The sequence below is a fragment of the Halyomorpha halys genome, unplaced genomic scaffold (assembly GCF_000696795.3).
Source record: "Halyomorpha halys isolate HHAL.00 unplaced genomic scaffold, Hhal_1.1 Scaffold1128.1, whole genome shotgun sequence".
NCBI classification, from domain to species: domain Eukaryota; kingdom Metazoa; phylum Arthropoda; class Insecta; order Hemiptera; family Pentatomidae; genus Halyomorpha; species Halyomorpha halys.
Genome location: NW_027105413.1, coordinates 49,032 through 64,150, shown reverse-complemented (window position 1 = coordinate 64,150; position 15,119 = coordinate 49,032). Strand labels below are relative to the sequence as shown.

The 15,119-nt window shown below is 30.6% G+C and overlaps 1 protein-coding gene across 4 annotated transcripts in view; it reads right to left on the bottom strand.

Annotated features, from left to right (window-relative positions):
• Positions 1-4,940, bottom strand: part of LOC106688447 (odorant receptor 82a) — a 14,578-nt gene extending 9,638 nt beyond the window's left edge. For 3 of the 4 annotated variants that reach the window (XR_010844452.1, XR_010844453.1, XM_014432907.2), the window contains exons 1-4: positions 4,732-4,940; positions 2,877-4,663; positions 2,697-2,796; positions 702-809 (exon numbers count right to left, since the gene is read on the bottom strand). Coding sequence is in view for 2 of the 4 variants with exons in the window: in XM_014432907.2 (XP_014288393.1) it covers positions 702-809; positions 2,697-2,796; positions 2,877-3,700 (1,032 nt within the window). In the remaining 2 variants the exon portion in view is untranslated. The remainder of the gene's footprint in view (positions 1-701; positions 810-2,696; positions 2,797-2,876; positions 4,664-4,731) is intronic. The other variant, XM_014432905.2, reaches the window with a different exon arrangement.
• Positions 4,941-15,119: the final 10,179 nt, after the last annotated feature.

The following is a 15,119-nucleotide window of genomic DNA, read 5'->3' as shown; positions in this document are numbered from 1 at the left end:
ATATCATATTTATAATAATAAATAATTACTGGCTAGTGACTAACTTCTAATAGAAAAGGAAAAAAAATGAAGAAGAATGAAATACAAGTAAACTAAAAATGATAAACAAAAAGATAGAATTACTGTTAATGTACCTACTTACAAGTTAAAACAAAAAGCGGAATTATCAAATACCGAAGATAAATAAACAAATTAACTAACGTAAAAGGTAATGAAAAAAAAAATCCTGTAACAAATAATAAATTTTTAAGGATATAATTCCAATAAAATTGAATAAAGGTAAATGAAATAGCAATGATTATATGAATATGCATACATATTCACATAGACACATATATACATATGTATACATTATACATATACATATAGATGCTAATAAATTCTTTATAAATATTTTTAAAAATCCAATAATATTTCTTTCTCCATCTTAGTTGAAACTTTTAATTGCTATTCTTATGGAATTGGGAGGGCAGAAGGTTGTAAAAAATACGGGATTAGAAGATTGGAAGGGTATTAAAACAACGAATCTTTGTAAGTGGCTGATTTTATCATTCTTAGCATGTAGGCTTCATGTTTTCCTTTCGTCAAACCTTAGTTCCTTGTCGAAGGTAAAATCGGTCACATTAATGTTTCTTAAATTGGGAGAAAATAAGTATTAACTCTGAAACTATTGCATAATAAAATCTGATTCCATTCCTTACCGCAGCCTGGATTAAAGAAGAGCTATAACAGAACATGAGGAGTTCGATCATTATAGATGCCGCGTACAGTATGGATTTCAGAACAAAAACAATGTCTCTAGTTTCTCCCTGAAATAATTTAAGCATGTCAGGCTTGTTTTAATCTAGAATACAAAACATTCATTATTATTTTTTCAACATTATGAATAAATAATTAACGATTGCCATTCACTTATAAATAATGGAAACGCAGAACGTTAAAAGACCAGCTCTCCACTTGCTTCAACTTCTGGAAAACGGAAAAAAAACATAGCAACTGTTTGACATTTTTCTACGAAGTAAATTGGTCAAATAAAAATATGCACTTTTTCAGCTTTGCCAATCACTTGTGAGGCTACATTTAAAAAAAAAATTTTTTTAATAAATTCTCTAAAAGTGATGGAAAAATTCTTAAATTAGATGGAGTTGTGATCTTTAACATGAAACAAAGTTTTTATTCGTAATTTATGTTCTTGAAAGTGTTATAATTTAGAATGTTGAACTTTAATAAAAATGTCTGTTTTACTCAGATTTTTTATAAACCATAAATTGTGTTAGGTTTTAGAATCTAAAATTTGGCAACAGCCATGTATGTAATTATTATCTTAAGCAGTCAATAGCAACTATTTTGATATGAAATATAGTAACATTATTTTGGAAGAACAATTAAAATTCAACCTGATAGTTTTAATTTTGATTTCAAACTCAGCTTAAATCATTTGTTTTACGGTATTTATTTATAAGCGAATTTGGCATAGTGCTAATTTATGAATATTTTGCTGAAACATCTTCAAAAACGAATACCTCAGTAATTAGCAATTATCACCTTTGGAGTCCGAACATGCATCCTGCTTCGCTTATTTTATTGGAGAATGGTTTAATTAAAGGAGTATTTATCTTCTTGGAGGACTTAAAAAATTTAGAATTACTTATACTTTAATATGTAATAGGCAATTTTAAGAACCATTTCGTGTCGAAAGATTTTTATCGTACTCTTACATTGATCTGTGAACAGATAATTATCATATAACTAAGTGTACCCCACCTGAATCAAATTTGGGTCACGGTACATTGAAATTTATGCGGAAAAACAAAATAACTGAAAAAATAAAAGAAAAAGGATGACAGATTTCTTCAGTTAAATCCTTTTTAATCATGAATAAAAAAATTTTTTTATTTATTTTGCACTATATTTTGTTGTTTATATTAATTGAATTTTCTTGGTACAATTTACAATGAAAGCAATTTAACTTTAACACATAGATCATTATAACATGTACTATGCATAGTGTGCTTTATGTTAATGGATATGAGATACAGGTAAAATATCATATAATAAATTCTCCGTTTTGGATTGACAAAGGAGAAAAAAAATGCTTATTTTTATAAGATAATTATTAAATAAATTAATTTATAGTTACAAAAATTTGCTAGTGATATAATTTATTGTTGTAGTTTTATATATACAGTTTTTTCTCTTTATATTTTGGTCAATGTTTAAACATGATTACAATTTTGAATAATAATTGAAAATTGAGTTTAAGAATGTGTTGGTAACAAAATGGAGAAACGAAAGTCGTAGGATTTCATTTGTTCAACACATTTATTATTTTAAATACATTATATTCAATTATGTTTAAAGTAGTTGTAAAATTAAAAAGATGTATAGATCTTATAGAGTTGAAAAGTATAAATTATATTTTAATTTTTGTATCATAAAAGTATTTTTCATTTTAATTGCTCGATCTATTATTCAAATAATGCTGGAAATAAATCAAATGCTTGTAATACAAGCAATAAAGTGGTAAAGAAAATGGATAAAAATTATTAATTTTGTTTCCAAAGTTGGCTGTAGATGTTTAATAGATACTAAGTATGCTAAATAAATAATAATGATATTTTTAACCCATTGATAATTCATTCAGTAGTTTCATTAATTTAAATAATACTTAATATTTTTTGGACAATTTCACTCACCATATGAGACTGAAAAACGGATACAATGAGTATGCCAATGGCACCCCCAAGATTGATTGTAACTAGTGGATTGTAGACACTCCTCAATTCATCAGCGTAACTACAAAAATTTAATAAAATTTTAATTGTCCTGTAATTCCAAAATCAAATTTAATTAAATCTTTAGGAACAATGAAATACCTCAATAGTTTCTGATGATCCAGTAGTATTTTATATAAATCTTCAGTTATACCTGAACTCATGTTCTTCTTCTTTTGCTTTATGTTTGGATTGATTTTTAACGTTGATACATGATATCCCAGGACTAAAAATTGAGCGTGGAGAGCCACGGCTACTTGGTAGAATAGAGAAGCATATATTGGTAAATATATTCCTCCTAACAGTACACACATCATTTCGTAGACGAATATAATTTCATAATAAGGATATTCTGCCATAGGCAAGGGGTACCAAGCGCACAGTATCTTCTTCCTGCCAGTTGTAACATCGAACATACTTCCCGTATGGTAAAGGATATAGTCGACAGGAATCCCTGGAATGCCTACAGTCGTGAAGACAACACTCAAGTCTAGAACGAAAGCGAACATGCACATCATATTACAGCTTTTAGAGACTCGTCTATAAATTTTTCTCGTTTCAGCCTTCTTATTTTCAGGAATACAAAGGAAATCTTTTTTTATCAAATTGAAAAGTCTGCACTGACTATCCGCGTGAAACCAAAATACCAGGATTCTGGAGCACATTGTAACAGCAGGGAGGCAGTAGAAATTTATAAGCGTAGCTTTCTGGATGTCCACGTCGATTGTTAAATAGCTCGAGAATTGACAAGCTATGTAAGGAAAAGAAATAAGAATTGACATAATGAATTCGAATTTGAAAAATAGGTTCCTCTTTCCCGTCGTCCTGAAGTCGTTTATGATCTTCCAGAAGCCGAACAACTTGAGGTACCAGATGCTTAGACCGTCGATGACATCCGGGCCTCGGAGAGGCTGTTGGTACTGCATGGTTCCCTGCAACAACCGAAATGACGCCCTTGGAAGTTCCCGTATAGAGGATAAAGACTCCTCTTGTTTATTAACGTTCTAATTAACCGGAATAATCGAGTCTGAGAATAATTAAGGTGGTAGATCTTCTGTTTTATTGAATAAGAATTTAATTGGTGTCCTTACCTGAAGCATATTTATTGCCAATTAAAGGAAGGACATGTAAATAATTTGGAATTCCTGAATACTGAAGCAATAGGATGATTAGTAAATGTATACATAATTTCAGAGGCTTCTTTTTAAAACTTCATGGACTAAAACAGAAATAGTGTCGTCTTATTTTACTGCGAACTGATCGTTTCAAATCAATCATCAGAACGAATAATTTTTTTCCCCTTTAGTCTTTTTCTTACCGTCAGTCTTGAACTAAAAATACATTTCTCTTACTTCAGTCCTTTTACACGATAAATACTCTTTTGTGTGATTTCATGCAAGTAGGTAGATTCTTCGATCCGTTGCTTGCTGAAGTGGTAAATCACCTAAAACTGCTAATAAAATTTTACTACTCAACAGAGTATTTAGTTAGTGTGCCTCTTATATTTTTTTGGGTTTAATGCTTATTTCCATAATCTTAAGCCAGGTAAGTATTTATAATAGCTTATTAAGTTGACTGAAGGACTTCAATTTCAACAGTCTTCAGAAAAGTATTTTTAATAATATTTCTGTTACTGAAATTTTTACTTTGCTATCATTCATATGCATGGAAATAATAATATAACAATTTATTAATATAAACAATCTTCTCAACCTTTTATTTAGTTATAATTCTTATAGAATCACTATTGAAAATACCTAGACTGATTTTATAGTGTTTGTCAGTCTGTCAACTGAAAAGTTCTGATAATTTAACAAAATAAACGATAATTTCGACTTTTCGATATTGTACCATTGACGTAGTCCGAACCTGAAAAATTTATGGACAGGCTAAAATGACATAAATTAAAAAAGTAAAAACTTTCAATCAGAATTTTTAAGACTGGGGACGAACTCACCACTCCATGTTTCAAACTAGACGATCACACCATTCCGATTGTAACGAACCATATTCTTATGACTTACAAATGGTTTCACGATTATATTGACATTTCAATACATTTGCACGACAGATAACTAATGAGATCCTTGAAGTTACTCGGCGTAGGCTGAAAAGAAGTTGGATGAGGGACTTTTTAGTCTGATCAAATAGTTTACTTGACCACTACTCGGTTCTGTCTCCCTCATGCTAAATCATGCCTATATATTGTAGATTATTTTCTGATTGTTGTTATTTTACAGGTGTAAATAAAAAACATTGTAAAAATAAAAAAATAAATACCTTGCATTTATTTGAGGCATTTTAAGTAACACAGTAACATATTCAACAACATAATGAAAAAAATTAATCCATGGCAGAGTTTATATAATTTTTATTCTTCATCTTCGTATTTAGAAATAAGTTGGTTTACTTTTAATTTATGTTTGTTGGACTTTTTGAACAGTATATTGGCCAAATCATCAAGGATGAAAGAGCGATAAGAATGAATTAACTCTTGAACTTAAATTTATTTATAATTATATTTATAATTTTATTTGCTTATTTAGCAAAGGATAACAACTGTGGTACGACAAGTTGAAAACATCTATCGGTCGCTGCTAAAATAATATATAAAAATAACAAATATATACAAAGTATATTTCCAAAGTATATTCCAACTAACGATTTAATTTATGTAATAAAACTAAACCTAGGCTTTAACAGGCACCCTAGAAAGCAGTATCGAGAGATTCCCCCGTATAATTATAGGAGCTATTTGGGATCATAGCCTGGAAGCATGGAGGAGAAGAACTAACAGTGAACTGCTTGCAGAGATTGGTCCGTCAATATCTCACGATATGAAGGCAAGGAGGTTAAGATAGGCGCGACATGTGGCTCGAAGCAATCCATCAGAGTGCCTCTACACAACAATGAATGCCATTGTAGTAGGCAAGAGACCTCGTGGGAAGCCAAAAACCATATGGATAGATAGAATCGACTAAGATGCGAAACAGCCGCATGCAACAAATTGGAAATCAGTAGCCAGGCGGAAAGTTGGGCAGGCGTGGAGAAGGGTGGTTTGGGCGACCGAAGATCTACAAGGTCTGTAGAGCTAATAGAAAAAAATTTATTAAGGTGATTATAATACTACGGTAATTAAAAATTAACTGGAATCATAAAAGAGACTATCTATTTAGTAATCTCTGTCAATTTGAGGTTTAAGTGGATTATTTCATTTGGCTAAAAAGGCTTTACCTTCGTGAATACTAGTTTTCTCTCAAAGCTATTGATGATAGTATCAGAGATCATATTAAACGTGATTACTAGATATTACTAAATGGGTAACAGTTTTTCTATTTTATTTTCCAATTACTGCATTGCTACAACCACATTCATACCATGAAAAAAAGATTAAAATCAAAGTTATGAACTGATTTTTGATCAGTTGAATTGAAAAAAAAATTAAACTAAATACTAAAATATAGGTAATTTGGAAAACCCAACTAATGATAGAAAATAATATATAATGTATAAATCATAATTATATCTATCATAATTTTTATTATATTTATCATAATAATTAATATATCAATGATGTATGGACTGATGTAATCAAATAAAACTTATGAATGAATGAAATAAAATGAATGTAATACAACTTATAATAATAATGATAATAATTGTCATTTGTCAATATTAATCAAGCTAATGAATTCCCAAAAGTATCGACTATGATGTAACTAAGTAGTATATGTAACTAGGTTTATTTGGGATTTAATAAAATCGAAAGCACTGAGTGGAGAATAGAAAATTATCAAGCAGTTATTGGGTCAATAAAAGTTTTTAAGGTAAGAATGTAATGATATAATATATAATGTATGGATATAATGAAACTCCATATAAATTATGCAATCATCGGTAAATACGGGCTTGCTTAGACTAAAAAAAAGGCATTTAATTTCTTTATGAGGGAAACTCCATTGTGAAGGAAATGACAATGCTTTTAGATATGAAAGCTTTAGAAAAATGTAACCATGCATCAAACCACCATTTTCAAAATTATTCAATTGGTGTACTATGCCCTGTTAGTGTGAAACAATTATCTTCTGCTTTAATTTATTATAATATTGCTTCGCCGTAAATATATAATGGGAGGAAATGCTCTTAAAGTCTTAGACTCAAAATTATCTTTGTCTTCTTCACGCCTATGCTGTACATGTTCACTTTATACTATCATAAAATATAGAAGAAATATCCTTTTCATTCTTTTAGATGCCATATGGTGCATAAAACTTTAGTTGAGGGTTCCTCAAAGAGTTTCAGTCAAGAATCCTATCCCATTTCACCATGTCATGCCGTCGATCGATTAAAACTACCTATATAGGTATCTTTGGGCACAGGTATCTTTAGGTATAGGTATCTTTGGGCACAGGTATCTTTAGGTATAGGTATTTTTGGGCACAGGTATCTTTGGGCATAGGTATCTTTAGGTACAGGTATCTTTAGGTATAGGTATTTTTAGTGTTCATTACTGTTGTCGGACGGTAATTAACCGACTACAAGACAATTCAACACTAAGACCAAGAATTAGGTCCCGAAACAAATAGGGAAAATGTACGGTTTGTAGTATAAAGCTGATTCCATTTTTCATATTATGATACTAACGGTTATTATATTTTTATCATCCATTAAAATATCTAACTGTTATATCTATTTATTAGATATAATTTATATTATCTATATATGACTTTTCTTTATTCTAATCACACCTTTGGCTTTTTAACTCACATTCCAATAGATCAAATAATCAAATATATATATTACCCTCCCAGACAGACGGCCCTCTAGTCCCTTTGTCAATTTATAAATATATCTCCTCATATTTAAATATATTTTTCCTTTTATTAAGATTAATTGTCAATATTTGTTTTATAATTATGGAGCAATAATTTAATTGCCGGGTTAGTTAAATTGTTTTCTATAACTTTTTTTTTTTATAACTTTGAGACATAGTTATAAAAAAAAATGTATTGGCATGTTTCCACATTGCTATTTCTTTATTATTCAGGATTACAATACTCCTCTTTACTATTACCATAATAACGATGGAACTAGGGAATATTTATTTTCTCCTTTAGTTAATTCTCAAATTATTTCATACTTTATATTTATCCATTGCTAATTGATATTGACAATCAGAGATTGTTTATTTTTTCAAATAAAAAAAAAAAAATTAAAAGCTCTTAAAAAGTTGGTATTTAAGCCTTTTCAGACTATTTCAATAAGGATGATACATAGCTTATACTAAAAGTCACTTGATTGTACATTGATATGACGAGTATAATGGAAACAGTAGGAGCTGGTATACAAGCTTGAGGAAATGGTAAACAAATGCTGTAAAGTGCCATTCAAATAAATCAGGGTTGCTGAAACATCTAGGGCATGTACCTATCTTAAACATGTAATATCATTATTGTACTCCTTTTTATTTGTTCATACAAGCCATTTTGCCAGACTGGGTTATTTGGACTTCAAAGTGTGAGAAGAAAGAAAAAATATCGAACAAAAAGTATTTATTATTCTCCATCTATGAAAATTCTTATTTAAGCGTTTCTCGGGGGTGAGATATCCGAATCCGGATTTGTGACAACTAAATTCTTCCAATTTAAAAGCAGGTTACAAAAACTAACCCATTCACAGTGTATCCCGTGACAGTCATTTATACACACCAAACCTAGACATTTTCGGGACCAGAATTCGTAATTTTACCACACTGTGAAAAGGTTAAATGGTAGGAAAGAGGGGAAACAGTTTGGTTTATTTTCCCCTATAAACTCTATAGCCGAAATGATAACAGAATTTGAGAATGTTAGGATATTAAATAAAGCTTTTGGCTACTCCTTTTTAGTAGTCCTTAATTGATACGAATAATATAACAAATTAAAATATAATATATTACTTTCCCAATCAAGATAATTGAGAGATAAGCTGCAAATGTTTTCCAAGTCTGATTAGAACAGAATTCTGATTTGAGGAAATTACAAGTAGAGAGAGGCTTTAGAACTTTTTTCTACAAAATAATTGAATAAACATTTAAAAGAACGAATGCAAGAGGAATAAGATTTATATCTACTAACTTATCTGAGAAAACCACTGGAAACCAGATTTGATCCTTTATTGTGTTCTTAACCCAGAAATTAGTGAGTTTCTTCCTTACGGCGCACATGTTAGATACTACCCGCAAGACGTTTCAGTTAAACCAAACAGCCATGGCGGCTAACCGCAGCACTGCACTATCTTATGTTATAACCTCATAACACCACCCACATATACAACTAATAAATTTGTTATATTTATTTATCTTTCGTGAAAATTTTTGTTTGTTTTATCATTAGTTTTAATGGTGTCAAAACTGAAGGATTCCAATAAATGCCACTAGATCACATTTAACGTTCGTCGTACACTCCTGGCTTCTTGCCCCACAGTATCCTTTAATATTACCTCACTTATTCCTATCCAACAGATCCGTTACTTAGGACTGCATCTGGACAAATGACTGACTTGGAATTTCATAAAATACAGAAAAGACAGGAAACTGCTTATCGATTCCGACTATTACAACACTTACTTGACAAACGGTCTAAACTTCCAACGAATTACAAAACACTCATTTATATGACTATAATAAGGTATATCTCCACTCTAGAAATGTTATTGGAGTTCTATCAATGGGTAGATTCTCTACTTGTCTGTATAATACCATTGTATAATTGCCATAAAATTTACTTGTATATATTTGAATATAGTTGTAAATATCAATAAATAAAAAATCATTAATTTTTATCATTCCTTCACCAGAATGAACTGCTTGTGAGCTTAGGTTTAGTACCAGCGTGATGCAAGCACTATCGTACTTTCTCACTGTTGTATTACTTGCTCGACAGATATATGTCACCTTTACACTATAACGGTAGACTAAAATATAGCTAAGAGAGAATTACCAGGTGGCTATCAGAAGATTACGGGAACAGTATGTTAATTATCAGCACCAACGTATCATATAATAATATGTTATTGTTATCAATACTTGTTTTTAAAAAAAATAATACCCAATTGTAGCCTATTACATATATTAATAGAATTTAATTTAATTAAACGATTTTTTTCAACATCTATTACTAATTTATTAATATGAATAACTAATAAAAATAAGACAAGAAATTGACATAGATATAAAATGATGCTGTAACTATTACAATATCACATATCAGATTCCAAAAAAGTTTAACTGTGGCTGTTTTGTTCTCTCTGAGTCATTCTACCTATGAGGCATTCATAGGTCTCTCGTTTAAACAGATGAAAACATTTAGTATTATATAAAGTGTATTTACGAAAAAATAACGAATAAATTATCGATGGTTCATATTCCACGTTATTATCATGAAAAATAATAATATTTTTAAAACACACCATCGACTGGTTAGACATCATATTTGTATGCGAGGACCATATATTTGATCATTAAATCACAAAGAAAACAACTATTATATATTTATTTACACAATATTTGACAAATTTTGATTCATCATACAAAAAAAATTGACTTTTTAAATATAATTGGAAACAAAAATTCTGGTGTAAGATTTGCTTTAACCCCACTTTAGGAAATCTGATATAAAATTTTCAGACCGAAATCAGGTACTTAAACCAGAAGCCTAGTTTTAACCAAGTGTTACTGAGTGTTTTAGAGCAAACTTTATCCGCTAAAAACTTCAATTTCTTTTTTTTATCATTTGATCAATTTTTTTTGTACATAGACCTCCAAAGATAATGCAATAGTTGTTTACTTAGATGGAAAGAAAGTCCTAAAGATTTCAAGAATGTTCTATTTGTCCAATAAAAAAATTGTTATATTTCACGATAATGTGAAATGGAATTTATTGTGGAAAAGCTAGCCTGGTATTTGCAATTATACATCTCAAGTCATTAACTCTGAAACTAGTGCACTGAATCAAGAAATATATGTAAATTAATTTGTAATTAACCCTTTAATTCATAAACGTAAACTTTTATTACTAGTTATTTATAACTAGAGTCCGAATTTTCGTGCAATTACATCTTTAGGAACAAAAGTTGTAAATAAATGATTTCTGTGTAAATAAATCTATAATAGTTGTTTTCTTTGTAATTTAAAATTGATTTTATTATAAACCACTTTCTTTTTTTTTTTAATAATATTTTTCGGAAGATCGTTGATTGATTGGGTGTTGTCAAAATATCTCCAATAATAAATAAACTATTTATTATGAGCCAACGTTTCGACCCACGTTGCAGGGCTTTATCAGCGTTAAAAAAGATACAAACAACTAAAAATAAGTAAATAACTAAAAGTTAAAAAGAGTAAGAAAATAAATTAACAAGAAATAAAAGTAAACTGCGTTGTGATTAAAAATGATGTAAAATATATGGAAATTTATGTAGAAATGAGCAAAGAAAATTATAGAAAACAAAATAAAATGTACTTCTAATTTTATTTTAGTACATCTTGTTTTACATTATAGATGTACATCTTGTTTTACATTATACATGTACACCTTGTTTTACATTATAGATGTACATCTGATTTTATTTTCTATAATTTACTTTTTTAATTTTTATATCTGTCCTACAGTATCCTTTCTAGATACACCACTAACACCTGTTGAACAGATTCGATACTTAGGACTCCATCTTGACAAGAGACTTACTTGGAATCAACACACAAGATTGAAACGACAAGAAACTGCTCGTAGATTCCGATTGCTACAACACTTACTTGACAAACGCTCTAAACTTCCCATTCATTACAAAAAATTAGTATACACTACAATAATCAGACCAATTTGGACTTATGGAATTGAGCTCTGGGGCTCCACCAAACCATCAAATTCTTCCCGCATCCAATCGTTACAATCCAAAATCCTACGTAAAATCCTTGATGCTCCTTATTACGTCACAAATAAACTCATTCATAAAGACCTTAACATCCCATTCGTTGCAGATTTGACCCAAAACAGATATGCGTCTTTTTATTCCAAACTCCTTAACCATCCTAACCCATCAATTCTTAATCTTTCATCCTTAACAATCCCTAATAATCCTCCGAGCCGTCTGAAAAGAAGATGGCCACGGGACCTTCTAGTTTAAATTAATGTTTGAAGTACCACCAATGGGTGGTTCCTTCCCAAGATTTTCAAGTGTTTATGAAGCATACTACATATTTACCTATTGTATCATTTTGTACAGTTCTAAATTACAATAAATAAATAATTAAAAAAAAAAAATTTATATACCTTTTCACATAGTAATATAAATTTTCACATAGTTTACATCATTTTTAACCACAACATAGTTTACTTTTATGTAATGATATCTTATTCTCTTACTCCCTTCCTTAATTTTATTTATTTGTATATTTTTTTAGCCCTGACGAAGTCTTGCTAAGTGGGGCGAAATGTTGGCTTATAATAAATAGTTTATTTACTATTTGAGTTATTTTGACCGCACCCGGACCATCTTCCTTTTAGTAATTTTATTTTTCCTTTGATTTACTCTTTAAAACAATGATCATCAACGTATCATCCGAAGAATCGTGTAGATATAATTTTCAAAAATCGAGATATAAAATAAAGTAGCTTCAGTATATCTATTTTTTAGCAGCATGCATTACAAGTTTTTTTGTACTTACAGAATGCGCAGCTTTGATGCGAAGTATAAGAAGTTATAGGACATGAGTTTAGTATTGAGTCCATCAATGTAATTATGTGAAGAAAAACATATGCACATTAGCGATATGAGATAGATTTATAGTTTATTTTACTAGTGCGCAATGATAATTGAAGGGGTAATGTCACAAATAGTAAATTTTAACGAAGCAAGGTTCAATTGTTTTTTTTTGAGCTTTTTATGTTTTAAAGTGTACACAGCCCCTTCTACATCTAGGTACCTCAAATATTAATTGGATTTTGGACACACTAACTTGATAGGCACCTACCTTCTTCATCCAAACTAAAGATTCAAAAAATATTACGTAGCCCCTTCATCCACTTACCCCTTCAATTTATATAGGTTATAAAATCGTGGTCGCTTTATAACACTGACTAATAAGTGAATTAAAATAATTCTCGAAATGCTTTAAAATATACAATTTAAACACAGTCAGAAATTGATAACGCAATTTGAGTCATACAATTTTATCACTGAAAAAATTAACTAAGTGGTAAAGTAAAATATTTACCTAGTGCCGCACCGTAGCTCAGGGGTTAGGCACTAGTCTATTGATTTTGAGGTCTGCGGCCGTTACCGGTTCGAATCCGGCCTTTTTAGCGTGCTGATTTTCTCATTACTTAGCCGTCCCACAAAATGAAAAACTTGACCCCCAAACATCATTAGAATAGGTTGGTCACCTGTAGACAACCAGGCGAGCATCATCTTCGTCGTGGATTACCTTAATTAAAAAAAAATATGAATCTATGATATAACACTAAATTGAGACAGTGGTGGCAGAACACGTTGGTGGGAGATAGTCCTAGAGTGCTTGGTTCGGAACGGGGTCTGGTTTTCATTTTTCATCTGACGGTTAAAATTTATTTTTCGGCTAAAACGAGAAATGAATATTGACATTCCAATTCTTGTTAGTAAGAGACTAACAAGGAATATAATACGTGAAGTCAGAAAGTTCCCCCTCCCACCACTACCAGAACTATTATTTCACTAATCCATTTGTTTTTTCACCATAATATTGTTTTGGTTGACTCAATATATCATTACGTTGATTTTAACTTATTATAATAAAATAATGCAGTGTAGAATTATTTAAAAATTATTTTATACCGTCATTGCACGATTTTCATGAAATTGAAAAAAATATTAATGCATATTTGATATTTAATGTTTAAAAATCTTGTACGGTTTTGAATAGCTGCATCAAAAAATATTTATAACTAATTACTAATCATCACATTACTTTAGTATTCAGGTTTTCCAAATTATTAATGAATTTAAGCTTTAATTTTTTATAAATATGCTTCAGTGAGATGGTCACCAATTAAATTCCTATTCATATATAATTGTCGTATAAATTATTCTGAGACTAAATTATTGCGTTAAATCGGGACATTAATAATAATGTCAACCGCCAACCGTGCCTCACTGAATTGGACATCTTCGGTAGTCTGAATACCATGCTGGTAAAGAAACCGGATGGGCAAACAATTCTTGGATTCCACATCTCAGCGATGATCTTGCATTCGTATATATTCTGTATTATAGAAGAATAATGAGTAATCCAAGATACGTGTCCTCAGTTTGACCCGAATGCTCTCGCTAAATAGAGAAATGAGGTAGCGGAGATTCAGAGGAAGGTTCCCCCAGCTTGCGCTGTTTCTCAACCTTATCATTGGAAAAGCTTTGAGTGACTCTTCTAGTGAGATTGTTGGAAGTCCCAACATATGAGTGAGGCTGTTGGTGCCGAGTGAATTTGCTGCGGAGTTGGTTCGGTTTCGGCTGGGAGGTTGATTTTTATTTAGTGTCGAACCCACAGAATGAAAACTACCCTCCCACTGTGATTAGAATAGGCTGATTACCTAAAGGAACACTATATTCCCCAACGTATGTCAGAAATGGCCAGGTAGTAGGGAAACAAAGAGTAAAAAGGTTCCAAGATATGGAAACAGAATATCCGAGGGTATACCATTGAGGAATGGAACTAAAGCGGAGTAAAATATTCATGAACCGATTAAAAGAGTTAGTCTTTTTTTAAATGAGTAAATGGTTATTAATAGATTCTTTTCAGCTAACCCCCCAGTTGTTTCAATTTACAAATACTACAGTGAGCAGCCTGATTCAGATAGATATATTTTTTTTTTTAATGGATCAGGATCTCCATATCCCATTCATCACTGTATTATGGTTTTGAGGAATCAGCTCTTTATATTAATTATATATCAGCTCAAGTATAGCTGAGTATTATTGAAATCTATGGAGTAATAATCTATGGGTGTGAAACATGTCCCTTGACAAGAAAAGCAGAACGGATGCTCAACTCATGGGACAGAAAGGAATTGAAAAGGATTTGGGAGGAGTCTCAGAGAATGGAATTTGGAGAAGGAGGAATTAGATGATGATGGAACTATTTAGGGAACTTAAAACGTTGTGGCTTTAGTGAAAAGAGCATGTATAAGATGGATATGGTACGTTGAGAGGATGCCGGATCGAAGAATACCCAAAAAGATGCACAATAATAATAATAACAACAACAACAACAACAACAACAACAACAACAACAACAACAACAACAACAACAACAACAACAACAACAACAACAAC